At 51.3% G+C, this 20,545-nt stretch overlaps 1 protein-coding gene across 5 annotated transcripts in view; it reads left to right on the top strand.

The window, feature by feature from the left end:
• INPP5D (inositol polyphosphate-5-phosphatase D) overlaps positions 1-20,545 on the top strand; it is a 148,165-nt gene that overhangs the window by 42,259 nt on the left and 85,361 nt on the right. For all 5 annotated transcript variants that reach the window (XM_032277884.1, XM_032277881.1, XM_032277883.1 and 2 more), the window contains exon 3: positions 16,852-17,002. In XM_032277884.1, the coding sequence (XP_032133775.1) occupies positions 16,852-17,002 (151 nt within the window). The remainder of the gene's footprint in view (positions 1-16,851; positions 17,003-20,545) is intronic.

The following is a 20,545-nucleotide window of genomic DNA, read 5'->3' as shown; positions in this document are numbered from 1 at the left end:
GGGATGGAGTTCAGGACAAGCTTGCCTCATGCCACAGGCACCGGAACACACAGGCAGAGAGATTGAGAATGGCGACCTTTCAGAGTCCGGGAGCATAGAACTTAGAGGAAGGAACCTGAGACCTGGGTTCGAGTCCTGTCCCTGCCACTTCCAGGTCAAATCACTTGGCCCCTCTGTATCCCAGCTGCCTGCCTAGGGGGTCATCTGCCCAGGGCTAGGGTCTTCTCCCAAAAAAGTAGTTCTTTTCTTTTTGGAGATGGAGTCTTGCTTTGTCAGCCAGGCTAGAGTGTAGTGGTGTGATCTTGGCTCACTGCAACCTTTGCCTCCTGGGTTCAAGCGATTCTCCTGCCTCAGCTTCCCGAGTAGCTGGGATTACAGGTGCCTGCCACCACACCTGGCTAATTTTTGTATTTTTAGTAGAGACGAGATTTCACCATGTTGGCCAGGCTGGTCTCGAACTCAACCTCAAGTGATCTGTCCACCTTAGCCTCTCAAAGTGCTGGGATTATGGGTATGAGCCACAGCACCCTGTCCCATTTCTTTATCTGTAAAATGGGAAGATTAACAGAAACTTAAGTGAAGCTGTTTGAGTACTCAAAAAAAATTCATCTTCATTCCTAACACCGAAGTAAATGCATAAAGCATTTCATCCTTAATGCTGGAGTTTCTGTGCATGCTTAGTCACCCTTAGGGCAACCTGCGTTCCCTCTAGCTGGTTCAGGGACTCACAGGACAGAGGCCTTGCTAAAGCGTTGGATTTGGGACTGATCAGGGCAAACAGAAGGTGAGGTCGGATGTGTGCTGAAGCCATGGGGGTAGGCTCAGGGAGGGATGGTCATGGTCCTCATGAGCCATGGGTTGGGGAGGAAGAGGAAGAGGAAGCTATGGTTTGCATGTCTGATCAGCTCTTCTATAAAGTGGGGGTCCAAATTTTTTGCCAGTGCTGAGGGGCTTGAGTTGGGGACTCGAGGGTGAATCCTTTGGTCAGCTGTTGAGGAGCGGCTTGAGATGGACAAGTGCAAGGACTGAATTTGAGAGTGACCGTCATAGGTCCAGTTCTTCCAGAAGCAGATCCTAGGCTTTGGTGCCAGTAATTCATGAAAGAAGGGCTCCCAGGAGAAACCAGAAAGGGAGTGGGGGACAAAGGACAGGGAAGGGGGAGAAGCCAGGTGTGATTTCAGGTGAAGCCTCAGCTCTGGCCTGATCCCACAATGAGCTGTGGAGTGTAAATTACACCTCTGAATTTGTCCCACAGGGAGGCAAGAAACTGGGCTTTGCACATGAACTCCAGGCCCCTGTTGGGTGTCTTGGGTGGGGATAGGGAACATGGACCTCCCAGGTTTTTCCTGGATCTCCCCATGAGCACGGTGGCTCCAGTGCCCAAGGGCAGTCATCTGAGGCAGCAGACTCAGGTCTTTGGTAGCAAAGCAACAGAGCCCCCAGAAGTGGGGATGGGAGCGGGGGAGGGGGGAGCAGTAAAGGGATCCTGGCGAGCTGGGTAGGACGGCAACTTCGGTCTCTATAAGGACTTGGCTGTGGTTGGAAACTGTCATCTGTCTACCCCTATGCTTGGACAGTGCTGCTCCCTTGGCCTGCCAGGACGTTCCCTGTCTCTTTGCCCCACCACTTCCTACCCACCTGAAGGAGGAGCATCTCAGCTGCAGAGTAGCTTCTTTGGTGAATCCTTCCCTGACCCACCAGGTTGAGTCTCCTGGAACACCCTCCCAAGCCACTGTCTTCTCTTCGCAAGCATCTGCACCTGGTCATAGTTGTTTATGGTTCTACGTCTTGCCCCTCACCGGACCCCTCACTGGTCAGGGCCTGGGTCTGTGTTGGTCCCTGCTGCCAGGGGGAAGGCACAGTAAGAGGGTAGTGACCACGTGCGGGCCGCCTGCTGGCTGCTGCACCACTGGCTCTGCTTTCCTCCGGCCCCGCCCAGGGAAGCAGGTGATCCTGGGGCTGATCCCAATGAGTAGGGCAGGGGCCACAGGACGGGCTGCCAGGGACTGGAGGGTGCCATGGAGAGAGTGTCTCTGGGGGCCACAGTGTGGTTCTGGCTTGTTGGAGAGATGGTGGGGTGCACAGGGACCTGAAGGCCTGCACAGGGGATGAGATGAAGGGAGGTCGGAGAGCAGTCACCGTGGGAATGAGCGTGTGGAGCTTGAGGATTTGTCCCTATTGGCAGATACTGATGATAAAAGAAGTTGTGTGACATTGGACAAGTTGCCTTATCTCTTGTAGCTTCAGCTTCACCATGGATAAATGAAGATAAGTATGTCATGAAGGTTCAATAAGAGGAAGACCCTGGGGAGAGTTAATTCTTCCTACCACAAGTGTATTTGTCAGTGCTTACTGCATAACAAACAGCCTCAAATCTCAGTACTCAGTGACAGCAAACTGAGTTTCCACTCCTGGGTCTGCAGGTCTGTTATGGTTCACCAATCTAGCTGGGCTCTCCTGGACTCAACTGGACCAGGCTGGACTCCAGGTTTCTAATCATGTCTGGGTCTGTGCCTGACATCCTCATTCCTGGGCCAGGCGGAAGGACTGGAGTTTGCATGGGTGTCCTTTCTCATGGCAGGTTGCAGGGGCCCAGGAAGATGAGTAAAAACCCGATGTGCCCTTGAAGCCTCAGCTCAGAACTGGTGCTTTTGCCCACATTGCATTGGCCAAAGTCACGTGGCCAATCTCAACATCAGTGGGGCGGAGACACAGGTTCATCGCACTCTAGTGCAAGGGCCCTGATGAAGGACACGGATGCCAAGTCCTGCGGCAGGGAAGAGCCCCTCTGCCACAGCCCCCTTCCTCATCCTCTGGGTACCTCCTGTGCACTGAGCTCTTGGAGAAAGTGCAGAAACCTTTCCCACAGTGAACTGAAAAGCTCACTGTGATGCTGGGAATGAGGCACAGTCTCCAGCTGTCAGCTGTGACTCTAGTGACCAAGGACACATCCTATTCTGGACTCTTCACTGTGGGCCTGAGGTTCCCAGATGAGGGTTCCACCATCCAAACACGCAGAGCACCTGCTGACAGAGAGTATTGGCATCCTTGTCCCCGTGCTCTGATCCTGGTGACATTAACAGAGACTTCAGAGCTGTCATTTCAGAATCATCCAAAGCTATCAATTTTCCAACCCTCCATCCCGAGCTCCTTTGATGTGAGGGGTTCAAAGTGCTTTCTAAGCTGCTCAAGTCTTCAAGGAAAGCATGGGCCTGACTCCCATGGCACCGATACTGGGGAGTGAATGGCAGAGATTTGGGGACCTAATGATCTCAACATCCCACTGGGAATCCCGGCTCATGGGGGATAAGGCCTAAGTGAACGCCCATGTCTGAGAGTTGTCCTGGCACGGGAGTTTCCCCAGTGGAGGGTGTGGTAGGCGGGGCTGCTGGTGGGTGGGCAGGGGGTAGGCGGGCACTCAGCCTGGGGAGGACTGAAAAGTAGAAAGAAGGGACACTGTGAGCCGAGGTGGGATTTCAGGTGAAGTCGCAGCTCTGGCATGATCCCACAAGGAGCTATGGAGTGTGAATTACATCTCCAAGTTTGTCCTGCAGGGAGGCAAGAAACTGGGCTTTTGCACAGGTACTCCAGGCCCCGTTGGCTATCTTGGGTGGGCACAGGGAACCTAGACCTCCCAGGTTTCTCCTAGATCTCCCCATGAGCGAAATGGCCCAGTGCCAAAGGGCAGATGTCTGAGCAACAGGCTCAGGTCTTTTGCAGCAAAGGGTGTGTTGACTATGAACTCAGAGAAGGGGGTGATTTAGAAGTGAGTCCAGAGACTGCCAGGCAGTGGGGCAAAGCCCATGCCAGGGCATTCTGGAAAGTCTGCCCAAAACAAGATGAGAGGAACGTCGAAGAACCTAGCTTTGGGAATCTGGGGCTGTTGGAATGAAGTAGTTGGGAGAAGACAGAGCCCAGCTCCGCCGTGCCAGGGCCATGAAGCCCTGGACAGCAAGGGCCTGGGGGAGGGGTTGCAGCCTGGTGCTTGCTGGGGAGCTGGGAAGAGCCGGGTGTCTGGGGTGGGAGTGATGATGTCCCTGCTGGCTCCAGCTAGTGGGTGGGTGGAGGCAAGGTGGGTGCTCAGGCTCAGTCTTCACTTTCCTTCTCTTAAGCTTGGGCCTCTTCCCCAGTGTCACCCTTCTGCACACTGAATTTCTGACTGAGACTGGCATTGGTTTTCACCCTTTTCAAGTCTCCAGACATGTGGTTTGGGGCCATGCATGGGACAGGCTAGTGGAGACTGGACTGTGCCCAGAGATGGCAAGTGCCAGCTTCCCCCTCCCACCCCTCAGTCCACCATAGCCCTGGGGCAGCAGACCTGCTGTCCTCCAGGAGGTAGACTCCCCAAACACCAGGTTTCACCCCACCCTACCCACCCGCTGAGCCCGAGTGGCTTGCGTCTGCCACAGCATCTCTGACTGCCCTCTCCGCCCTGCGCTGGCAGCCCCCTGTCTCTGTACCCGTCCTCCTCCTGGATCTCACTACCACCTAGCTAGAGACTCCAAGGGTCTCCCACCCACCACCTCCCAGCCCCTTTCTCATCTCAAAATGTTCCCCCGGGTGCTGCTTTTCTGACAACATGTCTGACTGCTCAGGCAAGCTGCTCAACCTCTCTGAGACTCAGTTTCCCCATCTGTAAGCTGGAGATATCAAACTCACCTGCATTATTAGATAAAATATAAATTAGATAACGTGTGAGCACATCTGGCCCCCTTCCTTCCACATCTGATGTCTGATGATCAATCAACATCCATTTTTTTTTTTTTTTTTTTTTTTTTTAGAGTTTTCTTTTTTTAAAGAGAAGTCAAGCTGAGGTCTTGCTATGTTGCCTCCTTTCTCTCCTTCCCAGTGCCGGTCACAGCTCACCGCCTTCCAAGCCCCAGGAAACCACAAAATCAGGCCATCTTGGTGAGATGTGCCAGCTCAAATTCCCTGTGGCCTGACTGCCAGAAATTTGCCCCCTCGAAAGCTCCCACCAGTATTTCTGAGCCGCCTCGAGGAGCTCCTCCCTGTTCCTTCCCAGCACAGCACAGGGCACTGTTCCTTCCTCCTTTGCCACATACTAATGTGCACATCTCTGACAGGCACTGCCCCTGGTACCATGAGAACACCAAGATCACTGTCCCAGCCTAGGGCTCTGTGCCAGGCACCAAAGCCACCCATCCTCAGTCTTCCAGCTTCTGCATGGCAAAGAGGGGATGGCCTCTGGCCCAGTGCTAGGCTTCAGTTTGTGCCCCGAGACCCACAAAACCTTGCCCCGAGAATGCACATCATCAATCTCTGTCTGTTGCTCAGTCATTCCAGAAGCTAAATCAAGCCATGGTTCTGCTTGATTTCTCTACCATTTCTCTACCCTTCTGCTACCATTTCTCTACCCTTCCTCTCCCAGCCAGACCCCCTCTCCTGGTCACAAAGTGAGACCTGCCTTGCTCATCTGTGGATGGAAACTTGCAGGATCTGAGCTTCGCCACGTCAATGCACACTGCCCATCCCACCTCCATCCTCCAGCCCCAGCCGAGACACCTGTGCTGCTGAAGAGAGTACAGCCCCTCCCCTCTGGCCAGTCCCACAGCACTCCCTTTGGCTGAGACAGCCCAGGCCAGCTAGGGGCCCGCCTGCACTCACCACAGTGCTTGTCGTGGGCTGTAACGGTCACCACAGCCTGGTCCCTGCGCGCTGCTGTGTGACTCTGGTTCTCTGTGATTGACCTTTTTATTATTGATGTGAGCATTGTTGCAACTATCTGGGCATCATAGGTGTTTCCAAGGTACCTGTAGCTTTTGTACAGAAACCTCTAGAAGTATATAGACGGAATGTTTTTGTATGATAAAAATAGACATTTTTAGGCAAGATGCTTTCTTTTTGCACCACTGCACTCCAGCCTGGTGACACAGCAAGATTCCATCTCTAAAAAAAAAAAAAAAAAAAAAAAGGAAAAAAAGAAAAAGGTGAGTTTTTGGTTTGCTTTGGTTTTTGAAATGGAGTCTCGCTCTGTTGCCAGGCTGGAGTGCAGTGGTGCCATCTCGGCTCCCTACAACCTCTGCCTCCCGGGTTCAAGTGATTCTCCTGCCTCAGTCTCCTGAGTAGCTGGGACTACAGGTGCCCGCCACCATGCCCAGCTAGTTTTTGTATTTTCAGTAGAGATGGGGTTTCATCATGTTGGTCAGGATGGTCTTGATCTCTTGATCTCGTGATCTACCCACCTCGGCCTCCCAAAGTGCTGGGGTTACAGGCATGAGTCATCATACCCAGCCGAAAAAAGTGGTTAAGAAAAAGATAATATGACTTACAGAACATTTTCAAGAATGGCACAAAGAATTTTCCTGTATACCCTTTGCTTTCCCCATTAATGTTTCAGCATACTGTTTATCATCCTTTCACTCATGTTACTATTACCATTTTTCTGAATTATTGACAGGGAAGTTGCTGACAATGCCCCATTGTCCCTAAATATATCAATGTGTTTTTCCTAAGTGATGAAGACTCTTCTTTGTATGCACATTTGACCCTCGAAAATCAGGAAATTAACATGGTTAAAATGCCACCATCTAATTCTTAGATCCTTCATTCAAATGATTTTTAGTCTCGATAACAATATATACGTGTATTATTCACATAGTTATGGAGGTTATATATAACTTTTATACACACACACACACACACACACACACAATTTCCCCCTTCTGGGCTGAGGCTACATCCAGGATGATGTGTTACATGTAATTGTCATATCCCTTTAGTGTCCTTTAGTTGGGCACAGTTCTTTGTCTTTCCTTGTCTTTCATGACCTTGGCATTTTTCAATAGAATAGGCTAATAATTTTGTAGACTGTCCATCAATTTTGGGTTTTCAGGCGTCTCCACGTGACGGCGCCTGGGTTCTGTGTTTTCTGCAGGAGCGCATAGCAGCAGTGCTATGTCCTCTCTGCACCTGTCTCAGGGGGCACAAAGGCGCTCTGCTCTGTTACTGCAGAAGTTAACACTGGGCACTTGGTTAAGATGGTGTTTGCCAGGTTACAATGAGGATTGTAAAGTTACTAGCTTCTGCTTTTAAAAACAATTTAAGGCCAGGTGCGGCGGCTCACGCCTGTAATCCTAGCACTTTAAGAGACCGAGACAGATGACTCATCCGGGTCCAGGAGTTTGAGACCAGCCTGGGCAACATGGCAAAATCCCGTCTCCACAAAAAATACAAAAAAATTGGCGGAATGTGGTGATGCGCACCTGTAGTCTCAGGTACTTGGGGGACTGAGGTGGCAGGATTACCAGAGCCTGTGAGGCGAGGCTGCAGTGAGCCATGATCACACCCCTGCACTCCAGCCTGGACAACAGAGTGAGACCATCTCGAAAAAAGAAAACAATTTAATAAGTTTTTTCCTCAAACTCTCACCCACGTTGTTGAGCGTGTATTGATGATTTTTGCCTGAATCGGTTATTGCTATGATAGTTGCCAACAGTTGTTAATTGGCATTCCACTGCGGGGAGAACCCTTCCCTTCTCCTTTATTTACGTCAGGATAGACTCCTGAACTCTGATTTGATTGGATGGATGATAATGATTTTTATTATTCATTTTGGTGTCTGAATTGTGCTAGAGGCACCTTTCAGCTGTTGCTTCAGTTGGTTCTTGGCTCCTGTATCCTTTTGACAAATCTCCATCTTTTCTTTTTTCTTTTTTTTTTTTTTTTTAGCATTTTCTTGCTTTCTGGGGCAACAGGTGTTGCAGGTACTCATTAGATCTTCTTGGCCCTTGATTCAAAGGCTGCCAGAATCAGTCATCTCTCAAGGAGCACGGGCTGTTTTTCACGGAGAATGACATTTAGCAGCCGAGATATGAGCAGCAGGGGTACTCACTGCTGTTGGAGAGCTGTGGGTCCTCTCAGCAGACAGAGTGAGGAACACGTGTCTGCACTCACGCTCATTCATGCACCTGTGTTTATCTATATATCTCTTTTTTTTACTTCGATACAGAAGCTCACTCTGTTTCCTAGGCTGGAGGGCAGTGGTGCGATCTCGGCTTACTGCGACCTCTGCCTCACGGGTTCCAGCAATTCTCCTGCTTCAGCCTCGCAAGTGGCTGAAATTACAGGCATTGCCATCACGCCTGGCTCATTTTTGTATTTTTAGCAGAGATGGAGTTTCACCATGTTGGCCAGGCTGGTCTCAAACTTGGGACCTCAGGTGATCCACTCACCTCGGCCTCCCAAAAGTGCTGGGATTACAGGTGTAAGCCACTGCGCCTGACCAGTATTTACCTTTATATCTTAAAAGCCCCAGTTCATGAAGACATTTCCCATTCCAATCCAGTCCTCCACAGACGTGAGACCTTTTCCCTTCTGTGTTTGTAGCTCCTTTCTCTGAGAGTGAGAAGCGTGGCTCCTGCTTCTTTCCCGTATATTGGACTACCGGCTTATTCCCCTGTGTATACCCCGCTTCTGGCTCTGTTTCTCCCCTGATGCTCCTCCCTCCTCCTTGGTCCTGGCTGTGCAGGCTTCTAGGCCCTGGTCACGTCCTTAGCCCAGCTGCTCCCTCGGCCCCACTGGCTCTGCAGCCTCCGGCATCCTGACCACCTCCTTGGCCCCCAGGTCTGAGACCCACTGGCCCTGGACACTTCAAACGAAGGGAAAGAAAAGGAGCCATAAAATATTTTAAAGAAAGGAGAAGAGAGGAAAGACGAAGAGCTGGCTGTTTTGTTTGTATTTTTTTTTTTTTCCCTTAACAAAAGCCACATTCAACAATTATTTTTTCTAAGATCACACATTTTGGAGTCTGTTCAAAGCCATGTGGCTGAAGAGGGATTCCTGGGTCTGAAGGAGGCCTCAAAACTCTTCCCAAATCTAGCCTCCTGCTTCCCTGCAGTGCCTACCTTTCCTACCTCATTAAATGTCACCGACATCAACCAAGTTACTGCAGCCAGAGATTGGGGGGCCCCTCCCCGGCTCTCGCTCGCCCACCTTGCCCTGTTCGCTGCGTTGCCAAGTCTCCGGGCGAATCTGGTTCCAGCTCCATGCCTGCCTCTCTCCTGCTGCTGCATCTCCCCAATTCAAGCACTAGAGTGGGGTTGCTTGAACCCGTAGCGTCCACACCGTAGCTGAGGGCAGAGTTCTCAAGTGTAAGTCTGATCACATCACACACACACCAGCTGTTAATTGCAGCTCCAAACCACTCTTGAGACAAAACTCAAACTCTGCCGGGCCCACGCCCCGAGAGACCCAAGCTCTGGCCTCTCTTTCTCTCCCACTTCTTCACCCACGTGGGGGTCTACGAGTATTAGATTTGGGGGAGAGGACGTGGTTAAAGATTGAAACTGTCCTGAGGGCAGGAGAGAAGGACGGGAAAGCGTTTCAGGGGTTGCAGAGAGGGGAGACTCCAGGCCGGGAGGAGGCGGCTCCCACCCCCAGTGGGAGCTGGACAGGAGGCTGCGTCCGTCCTTTCCCTCGGATGAGCTGGCTCAGAGCAGAGCACACGCGAAAGGAGGTCGCCTTCCAGAACACATGGCTGGGGCTGCACAGTCAGACTCCACACTGCTCCTTGCTCAGCCTTCGGACGTGTGGGCGCCTGGGTCGGCGGGATCTGAGGCCTGGACTGAATCCAGCTCTGCCTCTGCGGCCTTCAAAAACTTCCCAACCTCTCCAGGCTGGAGGGGGGTCTCTTCACAGGGAAATGAAAGTAATAAAAACAGCAGCCACCCCGCAAACCCACAGCATCCTCTCCACCACAGCCAGTGGTATTTTCACCGTCTTCAAGACCTGTCTAGTGGCGTTCTCATCTAACTTGAGACAAACGCTTTGGTGTAGGGAGCAGCTGAGCAGGGTATTTTGTTTTGGTTTGTTTCCCCACTTCTTTTTTTTTTTTTGAGCCAGAATTTCACTCGTTGCCCAGGCTGGAGTACAATGGTGCAATCTTGGCTCATCGCAACCTCCGCCTCCCAGGTTCAAGTGATTCTTCTGCCCCAGCCTCCCAAGTAGCTGGGATTACAGGCACACGCCACCACACCTGGCTAATGTTCTATTTTTGGTAGAGATGAGGTTTCGCCATGCTGGCCAAGCTGGCTTTGAATTGCTGAGCTCAGGTGATCCGCCCACCTTGGTCTCCCAAAGTGCTGGGATTACAGGCGTGAGCCACCGCATCTGGCCTGTCCCACTTCTTAATACTGTCCCACCATCGGTAAAATTTCCACAATCATTCTGTATGCTCTTCCACTTAAAACAAAGCCTGGCAGAACCTGGTGGGGGGGTTCCCAGCGCCCCGGGGCTCCTGCTGTGCTTCCTGCACGGGCTTCCTCTGTGCCTAGTCCTCTTTTATGCCTCATTTAGAGACAGCAAACAGTGCTAGAATTAAAATTACCCCCTTGGAAACTCGAGTCTGTGCAATGACTTTCCTGGATGGTGTGACTTTCCCCGACGGTGTTGGAAGTCACAGCCCAAAAACTGCATTTCTGGAAATGCAGTTCTCAGCATATGCAGCCCTGAGCCTCTAGCAGTCTGGACACCAGCTATTCTTGTTTTAAAGACCCCAGCACCCTCCCATGCTGAATCCTGGAGCCATAGGCAGCCCCTCTCCCCTTTCCCTGTACCTTCCCCAGGGGTATTGCTACCTAAGTGAGCTCAGCTGCCAAGCTCTGCCTGCAAGGCCCCGCTTGGCAATCCACTCTCTGGTTCCCTCTACACCTTTTTTCAACGAAGGGGTGCATTTCCCACAATGCACACGCCCCTCAACACAGTGGTGGGGGCTGTCATTATGTTTCCGACCAGCCTCCGCTGCAAGGAGACTTGGGGGACTATGAGGCTGAGCCAAGCAGGGTTCCTTTCCATCAACCACTTCAGAGCTTATGGGGAGGCAGGCACAGCAACTATGACATGAGGCAGAGCCAGCTGTTGGTTCTAAGCCGGGCTTGGTGGGGAGCTGTCTGCAGAGACTGTAAAAATGATCCTGCTGGAAATCGCCCAGAACTTTCCACAGATCTAGAGATTGTAATGGGAGGCAGGAGAAGAGGGAAGTATTTTGTTTCACAATCTGAACTCACCCCTACCATGTTTGTTTGTTTTTCTGCTTGACTTTGGCTATGAGCACAAGTTGATGTCCATTCTGTTGATCCAATAAGCCCCGGAGGGCTACTCTGATCCTGCGATGTCAGAATTTTTTTTTTTTTTTTTTTTGAGACAGGGTCTTGCTCTGTCACCCAGGCAGGAATGCAGTGGTGTGATTGTGGCTCACTGCAGCCTCCACCTCCTCCAAGCAATCCTCCCACCTCAGCCAGGACTACAGCTGTGTACCACGCATCTGGCTAATAATACTTGTATTTTTTGTAGGTAGGGTCTCGCCATGTCACCCAGGCTGGTCCCCATAGCCTGGGCTCCAGCAATTTGCTCGCTTTAGCCTCCCAAAGTGCTGGGATTACAGATGTGAGCCACTGTGTCTGGCCAAGGTGTCATAATTTTTTTTTTTTTTTTTTTTTTAAGACAGAGTCTCACTTTGTCACCCAGGCTGGAGTGCAGTGTGGCCCAATCTCAGCTCACTGAAACCTTTGCCACCGAGTTCAAGAGATTCTCCTGCCTCAGCTTCCCGAGTAGCTTGGATTACAAGAGCCTGCCACCGTGCCCAGCTAATTTTTGTATTTTTAGTAGTGATGGGGTTTCACCATTTTGGCCAGGCTGGTCTTGAACTCCTGACCTCGTGATCCACCTGCCTTGGCCTCCCAAAGTGCTGGGATTACAGGCCTCCGGCCAAGACGTCATAATTTAACAAGCCTGCTTAAAGAAGGAAATACTGCTCTTGGGATTGCTCAAAATCAGGCTGGCCATGGTGTGCTCTGGTTACCTGCTAAAGGGGGAGGCATTCATTCTAGAGACGAGGGAGAGCTGCTGCGTCAGAAATCACGTGTCCGAGGGCATCACTTGGGGGCCACCGGTAACCATTGCGTGGATCCTGTCCCGGATAACTTGGGCCTTCACGATTTCCGTCTCTGTTTCAAAATGACTTAACGACTCTTTTCAGGAAGGTGGCCGCTGTGGAATGAGGAATGAAATCTGGCAGCCTGAGCCGTTAGGAACCAACGGCAGCCCCCTCCTTGGTCAGAAGTGAGGCTGGTGCCAGCCTCCTGATCCGAGCCTGGAAGAGTCATGGGGGGACACAGACACTTGCTTTCCCTCTGTCTGGTTGCACACCTTTTCACCGTGGGCTTTAAGTGCTAAGCGTCTTCCATTTGCTCCCTGATTCATTCGCTTCCCTGTCCCCTGCTTCCCCATTGGGTTTAGCCAATGGGAGCCGCAGCCAGATGACAGGCAGGTTGTTGGGGGTGGGGATTTACTGCGCTGTCCCCTCCTGTGAGGTCTCCATGTTCGGCTCCCCAGGAGGCCACAGCTCCTGCTGCACAGGCCCCTTTGTTCCAGCACCCACTTCTTGCCTGTGATCTTCCTAGGGTGGTAACTGGGTGAGCTCTGGGGGGCTGTACTGACTCTTGCTGGTATCCCCACAACCTGTCCCTGCAGTCTCCCCAAGTTCCTTAGTTTAATGCGACATCTGCCTCCTGCCAGAGTTCTGGATGCAGCACATGAGAAACGCACATGGCACCTTGGTCACGTTGGCCTTTTACAATTGCCAAAAAGGCACCACCTTTGGCGGATGTGCTGCGGGGTGTGAGTGGGGGCAGCTCCCATGCTGGCCACGGTTTCTCCGCGTCCCCAGTCCCATACCCACACCCACAGAAGGCCCTCCCTGACCATCCCTCCTCCTGGCTCCAACTCTTGTCTGTCAACCTGACCCCAAGGTGGCAAATCCACAGAACTGCTAATTGCTGCTCCAATTGCCAGGCCCTGCGGCACAGTCTGGAGGTAACACAGCAGGGCTCAGACCTGCTCCTGACTGTGGGCGCGCAGCTGGGCGGGTATGGACTTGGCCTGCTGTGGGTGGGAACCCCCAGGCTCGTCCCCGAGGGACCCCTCTGCTCCTGCTGGCCTGCGGATGTCAATGCACTGTTCGCCTGGAAGCCCCTCCTGGCTTTGACTGGGTGGGGATTGTTAGTCACCCTTTGAACGGGCCCATCCCCGCACTGGCCACTCTGCCCTGTTCCCTTGGCCATCAGACCCTGAGGCAGGATCTTTCTGGGCCCAAGTTCAGGATGCAGTGCCATGGGTGGACTCTCCGCACTGCACACACTGAGGCTAGACCACGCTCCTCACCACCCACCTGTCTGGACCCCAATCCCCAGCCCTCCCCTGTCTGGGCTGCTCAGTAGCTTCTGTGATCCCATATTGAGCTCTGACCCTTGCTTTTCCTGTTCTAGAATGTGCTTTGAACTTAAGTTCTCTGTTATCCCTGTCAAAGCTTAGGGCCAAGAGCAAAGCCTTATGAGGAACTCCCCCCCCCCAGAGATTTTCTCCCTGGACACCTGCCTCTGTCTGGTTGGTGCTCCGCCTTTGCTGCCTCCTGTCTGCGCTGCCTGCGGGCACAGGCGGCTTCCTGCAGGCCCACTGCACACAGCAGCTTTGCCCTCAGCTGGGCTCTGCCCTAGTGGATCTGCTTGCTCTGGACCGGCTTGCTCTTCTTGAGTGCTTTCCCCTCGGAGGGGAGACGTGGAGGAAGGCTCCCTCCCCGGCACACTTCTCAGCGGCCACTGTCAGCTTGCCACGTGAGGCTTGGCTTCTACCCTGCATTCTCTCCCTTCCTGGGAACCCAGGCCTCCGGCGGCCTTGGTCTGCCACAGCCTGGCTCCCTGGCCTCTGGGAGCAGGCCGGGTACACGCGGTGGCCTCACTGGATCCACAGGGACCCTTTTAAATTGGTCCGTTGCTAGTACCCAATGTATGTCATCAAGTCTAAGATGTTTACCTTTCCGATTTCAGGTCTCTGGAGTCAAATACGTCTATAATCAATGATGGAACATACTCTGTGGTTCAGCTTCTTAGCAGTGCATAAAATAACATATCTTACTAGGTTTTAGCATTGCTGTGTCTTAAATTCCCAGATCTCAAGCGCTCAGTCAAACACGCGTTCCTCAGATACCCTCCAGCTGAGAATCCCTTTCTGGATTCACACATGAGGCATTCCCCTTCGAGTTTCTTTGGTATTGTCATATTCCTTTTCCATGCTCTTAATTGCTTGTCATCTATTAGCTGTACATTTTTGGACAGGCTGACACTTTTCACAACTGCTTTAACCGAATCAAGTTCATAGATCCAGCATCATGTCAAATTATTTTTGTTATTCTGTTCGCTTTGGTTTTTGAACCTACTCATGTTACTTTTTAGAAGGCCCAGCAGCTGCTCCTCAGATATTTCTGGTTCAACAATGTTTGAAAGAGATTGCTTAACATGGGGCTTTGGGGAAACAAGGGAAATTTATTGAAAAGAATTTAAAACACCCTTTTGCTAAACTCTATAAATTTACTAACTAGCTTAAGATACACATACAAACACACACATACCCCTAGGCACAAACTTATATGTGTGTGCAATGCATATGCACACAGAAAAATACACCTGGAAAGAGAGAGACAGACAGAGACAGAAAAGAGACACAAAACAAAAGAGACAGAGCCCAGTGGACAGCTCTGAATTGCAGGTCAGTGAAACAGGCATATGTGTCCTTCACTAGGCCTTGGATTCAGCCACCCAGCCACAAGGCCTCAGGAACAGGTCTGAGTCCTAACCCTGCTCCCTGATGCCCGAATCTGTCCCAGGCTGGGTCATCCTGCCTCATCTGCTCTCCTGATTGCTCTTGCCTGTAATCCTGAAGACCTTCAGGCACCCTACCAGCCTCTCAAATCAATCCCAATCCCAATAGATATCTGACTTGGAGGCAGGAAGGTCAACACTTGACCCGGCCACGCTCAGCCCAGACCCGGCCCACTCATCAACCAGGGTGGGCTTTCCAGCCTCCATCATATTTGCCTTTGGGTTTCATCTCCCACAGGAGATGGGTCCCATTCCCTCCAGAAAGAAGGCAGTTGGCAGCCCCCAGAGGAGCAGTGGGATCCTTGACTTCCAACTCCAAGGATGGAGCCCTTTCAACTAATTTTTAAATGACCTGAAAGTCGCTGGGTGTGGTGGCTCACACCTATAATCCCAGCACTTTGAGAGGCTGAGGTGGGCAGATTACTTGAGGTCAGGAGTTCGAGACCAGCCTGGCCAGCATGGTGAAACCCTGTCTCTACTAAAATTACAAAAATTAGCTGGGTGTGGTGGTAGGCACCTGTAATCCTGGCCGCTTGGGAGGCTAAGGCTGGAGAATCACTTGAACTCAGGAGATGGAGGCTGCCGTGAGTTGAGACTGTACCACTGCACTTCAGCCTGGGCGACAGTGAGACTCTGTCTCAAAAACAAAAACAAAAACAAAAATTCTGAAAGTCACTGACATGGTGGTTGTTATGAGCACAGGGTGAATCACAGGCACTTAGCAGTTTCCAGGGGCGCTATGCTCCCCCAGGTCAGGGAGGCCCCACCCGAGGGAGTGCCTCTTAGGGGCTCATTCCTGTACCCACTAACTGCTTGAGCCCTTGCTCGCTTTTAGCTGCCCCTAAGGGCTGGGCCTGGCAAGAGTGTAAAGGGTGAGGTAGGGGTGGGGCTGGCTGCTCAGGGACTACCTGGAACTACCTGCTGGAGCCACAGGACTTAAAGGAGAGGGATCTGCCCCAGGACATTTGAATAGCCGAGCACAATTACCCCCAAGTCCCAGTGCTATCAGCAACAGATACAAACCGAGTAGGTCATGTTCTGAGTTTTGATAAAAACAACTGCAACAAATAAAAGAAATAAAAATTAAAGCAATTGCTGGAATTGATTTTTTCCTGCATGTGTGTGTGCTTTTTTAAGATCTTCATGAAAGAAAAAATAAAAATGACTTTCCCACCAAACACACACACAAGGGCTAGAAAAACATATTCTAAACTGTTGAAAATAGGTATCTCAGGGTTGTGAGATTACAAGTGATTTCTTTCTTTTCTTTTTTTTTTTTTTTTGAGAGGGTCTCACTCTGTCACCCAGGCTGGAGTACAGTGGCACTATCTCAGCTCACTGCAGCCTGTGCCTCCTGAGTTCAAGTGATTCTCCTGCCTCAGCCTCCCGAGTAGCTGGAATTACAGGTTTGCGCCGCCACACCAGGCTAATTTTTGTATTTTTAGTAGAGACAGGGTTTCACCATGTTGGCCAGACTGGTCTTGAGCTCCTGACTTCAAGTGATCTGCCCGCCTCAGCCTCCCAAAGTGCTGGGATTATAAGCATGAGCCACTGCGCCCAGGCACATTTCTTATTTAAAAAAATATTTATTTTATGTTACGTTGTTACGTTACGTTATGTTGTTATTTTATTTTGAGACTGAGTCTCACTCTGTTGCCCAAGCTGAAGTGCAGTGGCACGATCTTGGCTCACTGCAACCTCCGCTCTTGTCTCTGCCTCCTGAGAAGCTGGGATTACAGGCACCCACCACAACGCAGGGCTAATTTTTGTATTCTTTTTCTTTTTAGTAGAGATGGGGTTTCATCAAGTTGGCCAGGCTGGTCTCGAACTCCTGACCTCAGGTGATCCACCTGCCTTGGCCTCCCAGAGTGCTGGGATTATAGGCATAAGCCACTGCACCTGGCCCAAAAATACTTTAAAAAATAAAAGTTTTTAAAACTGGAAAGAAAAACAGATCTTAACGATCCTCTGTGTGCCTTTTGCAGAAGGGCCCCTGGGGAGGCCCTTGCAGGATGTGAGGGCGTGTGCCTGAGGGTCACACACCCTGCTAGGCACCCAGGGCTTTTCCTGGATCACAGTCACTCCCCAGCCTCGCTGGCCTCCGCTGCAGGTGGCCTTTGTGATTGCATGGCATTCTAGTCGGTTAACATGTGCTTCTGTTTGGGTTTTCTGTCCTCAGGCATCTGAAGGCGTCCCCATGAGGTTCTTTACCAAGCTGGACCAGCTCATCGAGTTTTACAAGAAGGAAAACATGGGGCTGGTGACCCATCTGCAATACCCAGTGCCGCTGGAGGAAGAGGACACAGGCGATGACCCTGAGGAGGACACAGGTAGGGAGGGAGGGGCAGGACGGCAGGAGGTGCTTTTGGGAACTTGCTCTGCACCCACCTTGAGTGCTTGTAGATTTGGAGGGTCCTGTCGTCAGAGGGAGATTATTGGCATGGCAGTTAAGGACAAGTTACGAACACAGGCTCTGGGGTCAGGCAGACATGGGTTAAAATTCCTCCTCCCCAGTTTATTAGCTGTGTGACCTTGGGGAAATAACCTGACCTCTCTGAATCACAGACTTCTCTTTAAAGAGACAGTAAAAATAAGGCTAGGTGTGGTGGCTCGCACCTGTAATCTCAGCACTTTGGGAGGTCCAGATGGGAGGATCGCTTGAGGCCAGGAGTTTGAGAGCCCCCCTGGGCAACATAGGCAACCCCGTCTCTACAAAAAGTTTTTTAAAAAATTTATCCAGGGCCGGGCGTGGTGGCTCACGCCTGTAATCCCAGCATTTTGGGAGGCTGAGGTGGGCAGATCACGAGGTCAGGAGATCCAGGCCATCCTGGCCAACATGGTGAAACCCCATCTCTACTAAAATACAAAAAATTAACCAGACATCATGGCGCACACCTGTAATCCCAGCTACTCGGGAGGCTGAGGCAGGAGAATCGCTTGAACCCGGGAGGCGGAGGTTGCAGTGAGCCGAGATCACGCCGCTGCACTCCAGCCTGGTGATAGAGCAAGATGGTCTCAAAAAAAAAAAAAAAAAAAATTACCCAGGCATGGTGGCTCAGGCCTATAGTCCTAGCTACTTGGGAGGGTGAGGCAGGAGGATCCCTTGAGCCCAGGAGTTCAAGGTTGCAGTGAGCCGTGATTGTACCACTGCACTCTAGCCTAGGTGACAGAACGAGACCTTGTCTAAGGAAAAAAAGAGAGAGAGAGAAAGAAAGATGGTAAAAAGTCCTTCTCCACTTCCACTGCTTAACTTGACTAGCCTTTAAAAAGAGAGAGCGAGCCAACAATCTCCCTCTGATAACGGGACACACCTAATCAACTGTCGGCTTGAACCAGAGCAATGCTACATGAGGTCAAGAGATTGAGACCAGCCTGGCCAACATGGTGAAACCCCGTCTCTACTAAAAATACAAAAAATTAGCTGGGCATGGTGGTACACGCCTGTATTCCCTGCTACTTGGGAGGCTGAGGCAGAAGAATTGCTTGAACCTGGGAGGCAGAGGTTGCAGCAAGCCGAGATCATGCCACTGCACTCCAGCCTGGCAACAGAGTGAGACTCTATCTCAAAAATAAAAAAAAATAAAAAAAAAAAAATATATATATATATATATATATGGGGAGAGAGAGAGAGAGAGAGAAAGAATAACAAATAGTATCTGCCTCTCGTGGTATCCCATGAATCAAGAAATGTAGCGCCCAGAGCCGGGTACATATTAATAGTAAGCTCTCGCTACACACAGCTACGGTCATTAGCATCATTGCAATCCGCTGAATTTCACTGTGAGGAGGGTGAAGGAGGGGACCCTTTCACCTAACTGGAAGGATGAGGAAGATGTTTCTTTTAATTTTTTCTTCTTGAGACAGAGTCTCGCTCTGTTGCCAGGCTGGTGTGCAGTAGCACGATCTCGGCTCATTGCAGCCTCCGCCTTCTGGGTTCAAGCAATTCTCCTGCCTCAGCTTCCTGAGTAGCTGGGACTACAGGCACGCACCACCACTCTCAGCTAATTTTTGTATTTTTAGTAGAGACAGGTTTCACCATGTTGGCCAGGATGGTCTCAATCTCTTGACCTCGTGATACACCAGCCTCGGCCTCCCAAAGTGCTGGGACTACAGGTGTGAGCCACCACACTTCAGCCAAGGAAGGTGTTTCTTTATGTCATCATTAAAAGGGGGTGGAGGAATTGCATCCCCTAAAAATATGTTGAAAAAAATGTGCAGTCCCTAAAAAGTATGTGAGACTTAGGCGTGCCCTTTACAGCATAGGGACAAAGAGCACAGAGCAAGAGTCAGATGGAGAAAGTCTTGCAGAGAAGGAGCTTACCTGGTGAAGCCCCACTTTTCCCCTCAAGGATTTACTGACTATATACCTAAAGGAATAGAAATCATTCTGTTATAAAGACACATGTCCGTGTATGTTCATTGCAGCACTATTTGCAATAGCAAAGACGTGGGATCAGCCTAAATGCCCATCAGTGGTAGCCTGGATAAAGAAAATGTGGTACATACACACCATGGAATACTATGCAGCCAGAAAAAAGAATGAGATCCTGTCCTTTGCAGGGACATAGATGGAGCTGGAGGCCATTATCCTTAGCAAACTGACGTAAGAACAGAAAACCAAATACCACATGTTCTCACTTAAGTGGGAGATAAATGATGAGAACATACGGGCACAAGGAGGGAAACAACAGACACTGGGGTGTATTGGCGGGAGGAGGGTGGGAGGAGGAAGAGGAGCAGAAGTAACTACTGGGTACTAGGCTTAATACCAGGATGATGAAATGATCTGTACCACAAACCCCATGACACACGTTTATCTATGTAACAAACCTGGACATGTACCCTTGAACTTAAATACAAGTTTAAAAAAAAAAGGTTTATTTCCTAAAAGAAATCTATGAAATACCCCTAACTGGGTCCCTCAGTTGGCCAGGGCTCTTCCTGAATTCCAGCAGGTGGAGACCACCAGGTCCCGCAGGCTTCCCCCCAAGAGAAGAAAGATTCATCCAGAGATGCTGAGCTCCTTGCCTGGCGCCTGCCTGTCCTGGGGGCTTGCTGCAGGCATCCTTTTCCTCCCTTGCCTGTAGGCTGGCTTGTGGGCCACCAGGGCCCCCTGCCTCTTCCCTCCCTCCTGGAAACACCCTTTTCATGGTTGTGCAGCCCTTCACTTCCTAAAGGACCACAGCTCCATGGAGGCTGAAAGGGCCACAGGCAGGCCCTGTCCCTTCTGTCCTCCCTGGTCTGAGTGAATGCTGCCCTCTGGAATCAGGAAGGTCAGGCTGTGGAAGAGCCAGGGCTGACCTGTCCTGTCAGACACTGTCCCAGGGTGAGCCCAAGGTCACTCACAAGCACCGTGCCCTGGCCGCACCTGCCCCAGCTGCCCCCAGGCACCCAGGGCCACCCTGAGAAGCTGTCCTGCAGAAATGCCCTCCACACTAACCACCCTCAGTTCCCTCGGGCCGCCCACCCCAGCTAGTGGGGCCCGTCTGGGCATGGCTGTCTGGAGAAAGACCCAGACAAGTTTCTAGGAGGGCCAAAACAAGAACCTCAGTCTCATGACTGCTGGCTTCACTTCCCCAAACGGGGCCACCCAATTGTCGGCTTAAACCAGAGCAATGTGACATGAGGCCCCCTACTCCAAGAGATCTGCTTCGGCCCAGGGCTTCTGGAGGCACTGCTAGCTTGTAGGTTCATAGCAGACTCCGAGTTGTCTTCAGAACCCCAGACAGGGGAAGTGAAGGGCATGTTCTCTGAAGAGGAGGTCCCCGGGGCCCACTGTGGCTGGGTCAGGGGCGGCCACTATGTGTGGGAAGAGGCCCAGAGCGAGCCCTGGACCTCAGGGGCTCAGCGACCTTTATCTGTTCATGGTACAT

The sequence above is a fragment of the Sapajus apella genome, unplaced genomic scaffold (genome assembly GCF_009761245.1).
Source record: "Sapajus apella isolate SASKATOON/1434 unplaced genomic scaffold, GSC_monkey_1.0 scaffold10, whole genome shotgun sequence".
Lineage (NCBI taxonomy): Eukaryota > Metazoa > Chordata > Mammalia > Primates > Cebidae > Sapajus > Sapajus apella.
This window is presented reverse-complemented; position numbering and strand designations above follow the sequence as displayed.